This window comes from Penaeus japonicus, unplaced genomic scaffold (genome assembly GCF_977035675.1).
Source record: "Penaeus japonicus unplaced genomic scaffold, GWHDUDI00000001_assembly GWHDUDI00000001, whole genome shotgun sequence".
NCBI classification, from domain to species: Eukaryota; Metazoa; Arthropoda; class Malacostraca; order Decapoda; family Penaeidae; genus Penaeus; species Penaeus japonicus.
Window position 1 is genome coordinate 53,694,983 of NW_028234403.1, and position 2,500 is coordinate 53,697,482.

At 59.1% G+C, this 2,500-nt stretch overlaps 1 protein-coding gene across 1 annotated transcript in view; it reads left to right on the forward strand.

Moving 5' to 3' along the window:
* Positions 1-156: 156 nt before the first annotated feature.
* The window catches only part of LOC122257387 (lysosome membrane protein 2), a 2,865-nt gene continuing 521 nt past the window's right edge, over positions 157-2,500 (forward strand). Inside the window, exon 1 of the mRNA XM_043022652.2 lies at positions 157-2,500. This exon is cut by the window's right edge and continues 521 nt beyond it. Coding sequence (XP_042878586.2) covers positions 911-2,434 — 1,524 coding nt within the window. The 5' untranslated portion in view covers positions 157-910 and the 3' untranslated portion in view covers positions 2,435-2,500.

The window sequence follows — 2,500 nt, forward strand, 5'->3', positions numbered from 1 at the left end:
CTCCTCCTCCTCCTCCTCCTCCTCCTCCTCCTCCTCCTCCTCCCCCTCCTCCTCCTCCCTCAGCCTGATGCCCTGCTCCATCTCGAGGCGCAAAGAAAAAACAACTAGAGCGGTGGTTACCGAGGGGGAGCTGGGCGTCTGCGGGCCGGCCAGCAGAGCTCAGGGTTCGCCGCCGCCAACACGAGCAGTTCCTCTCCCACGCTGCCACGGAGAGGAGGCAGCCGAGACGCGCTGCTGCTGCTTTGGACTGGCTTGGCTTGGCTCAGCTCAGGGGGGGCGTCGCTGCACTCGAGTCTCCTCCTCCTCCTCCTCCTCCTCCTCTTCCTCCTCCTCCTCCTCGCCACCGCCGCCGCCGCGACCGGCCGTCACCCAGCACGCGGCGCGACGTCCACGCCATTCGAAGAGAGCGCGCGCGGGCGGAAGCATGCGTTCTGTGCGCGTCTCCCGGGCCGATCCACGTGGAGCCGCGCTTACCAGGTGTGGCGGAGTGGAGGGTATTTTGGTGCGGGTTCTGTCACCTGCGCGGAGGTTCGCAGACGGCGGCGACGCGGAGCCTGAGTGGAAGGAATTGTCGTGGTGTCGCGGTGTTGTCGGTGGTGGAAGCGACGACTAAGTCAGGACAGCGATCGGTGAATTAATTAAGATCATCATCATCATCATGTGGTGACCGCGAGAGGTGATGCACGTATGTTCTGTCGTGGTGGCAGGTTTGTACCAGTGAGGAAGAGATAGATAGTTAGGGAAATAAGTTGTGTTTTTTATGTATAAAATACTGTGACTTCGCAGCCTAATTAGAGGTCTCACATATCAGTGACACAATCAGTAAAGATAAAAGGAAAAAAACACATTTACAATAAACAGAGTCTGCGATAACGGCGCCGAAGAGTCGCAACACACGACCTTAGCCAAGATGAATGTGAAGATCCAAATCGCGATCTTGGTGACGGTGGGGGTCGTCCTCATCGTCGGGAGTCTGTGCTTTCAGGCCAAGTTCCAAAGCGTCTTCGACAACATTCTCGCCAACAAGCTGATGCTCAAGCCGGGCTCCAAGACGCTCGAGTCCTTCAAGTCGCCACCTGTGCCGATCTTCATGCAGTTTTATATCTTCAACTTGACCAATAAGGAAGAGGTGCTAGCGGGTGCCAAGCCGGTGTTGCAACAAGTGGGTCCTTACACGTACGCCGAGAAACAACTCAAGTACGACCTCCAGTTCGACGATGAGAAGGGCACGGTCACGTATCTGCAGAACAAGACCTTCGTGTTCCGCGAGGACCTGTCGGAGGGCCTCGCGGAGAGCGACCGGATCACCACCATCAACGCCGTCATGATGAGCCTGGGTTCGCGGTTCTCCAAGTTCTCCGGCGGCGTCCAGGCCTTGGTGGAGATGTGGTTCATGCGGTTCGGCGTCGAGCCCTTCGTCACCAAGCCCGTGGGCGAGCTGCTCTTCCACGGCTACGACGAGCCCATGCTAGGCAGCATCGGCGCCCTGACGAAGGACCCCGTCCAGCTGACGGGGAAGTTCGGCTTCTTTTACCCCAAGAACAACACGAACGACGGCACGTACACGGTGTACACGGGCGTGAAGGGGATGGAGGATTACCAGAACATCGTCAGCTGGAAGGGGGAGAGCGACGTCAGCTTCTGGAAGAATGACATGTGGGGGGGCAACACCTGCAACATGATCAATGGCACGAGCGGTAATCAGTTTCCTCAGCCCGTGTTAAAGAAGAAGCCGGTGCGCCTCTACACGGCGGAACTGTGTCGCTCCATATACGCGGAGTTCCAGCGCGAGGTGAGCCACGGGCCCGTCACCCTGTACCGGTACGTGCTCCCCGACCGCCTCCTGGCCAACACCCCCGAGAATAAGTGCTACTGCACGGACGACTTCACCTGCCGGGCGTCCATGATCAACGTATCCCCGTGCCGGAAGGGGGCGCCAGTGGTCATGTCAACGCCGCACTTCTATCAGGGAGATCCCGAGGATGCTGAGCAGGTGGTGGGACTCCGCCCCCGCGCGGAGGAGCACGAGACCTACCTGGACATCGAGCCTACCACCGGAGTCACCATGCGCGCGGCCAAGCGGATTCAGGTGAACATGCCCCTGCGGCGCTACAGCAACCTCCCCTCCTTCAGGAATGTGAGCGATGTCATCTTCCCCATCCTGTGGGTGAACGAGAGCGCCGTGGTGCCCCTCGAACGCACTCAGGCGCTCCACCGCACCCTCACCCTGCCCTTCACCCTCGTTACCGTAGGGACCTGGGTGTTAGTAGGACTAGGCGTCCTCCTGCTGGTGGTGGCGGCCGTGAAGGGGGTCCTGGCACTCAGGGGCAGGAACGCGGGGGAAAAGGAGGTCCCCGTGAGAAACAGACGCGGGCGAGAGGGAGACAAGGAGAACGGTGTCAGTGAGAAATTAAACACGGCGAATTATGAATAGTAAGAGGGAGCGAAAGGAATATATGTATATATAGTGTGTTGGTAGTCGACTAGTGTACGTACGCGA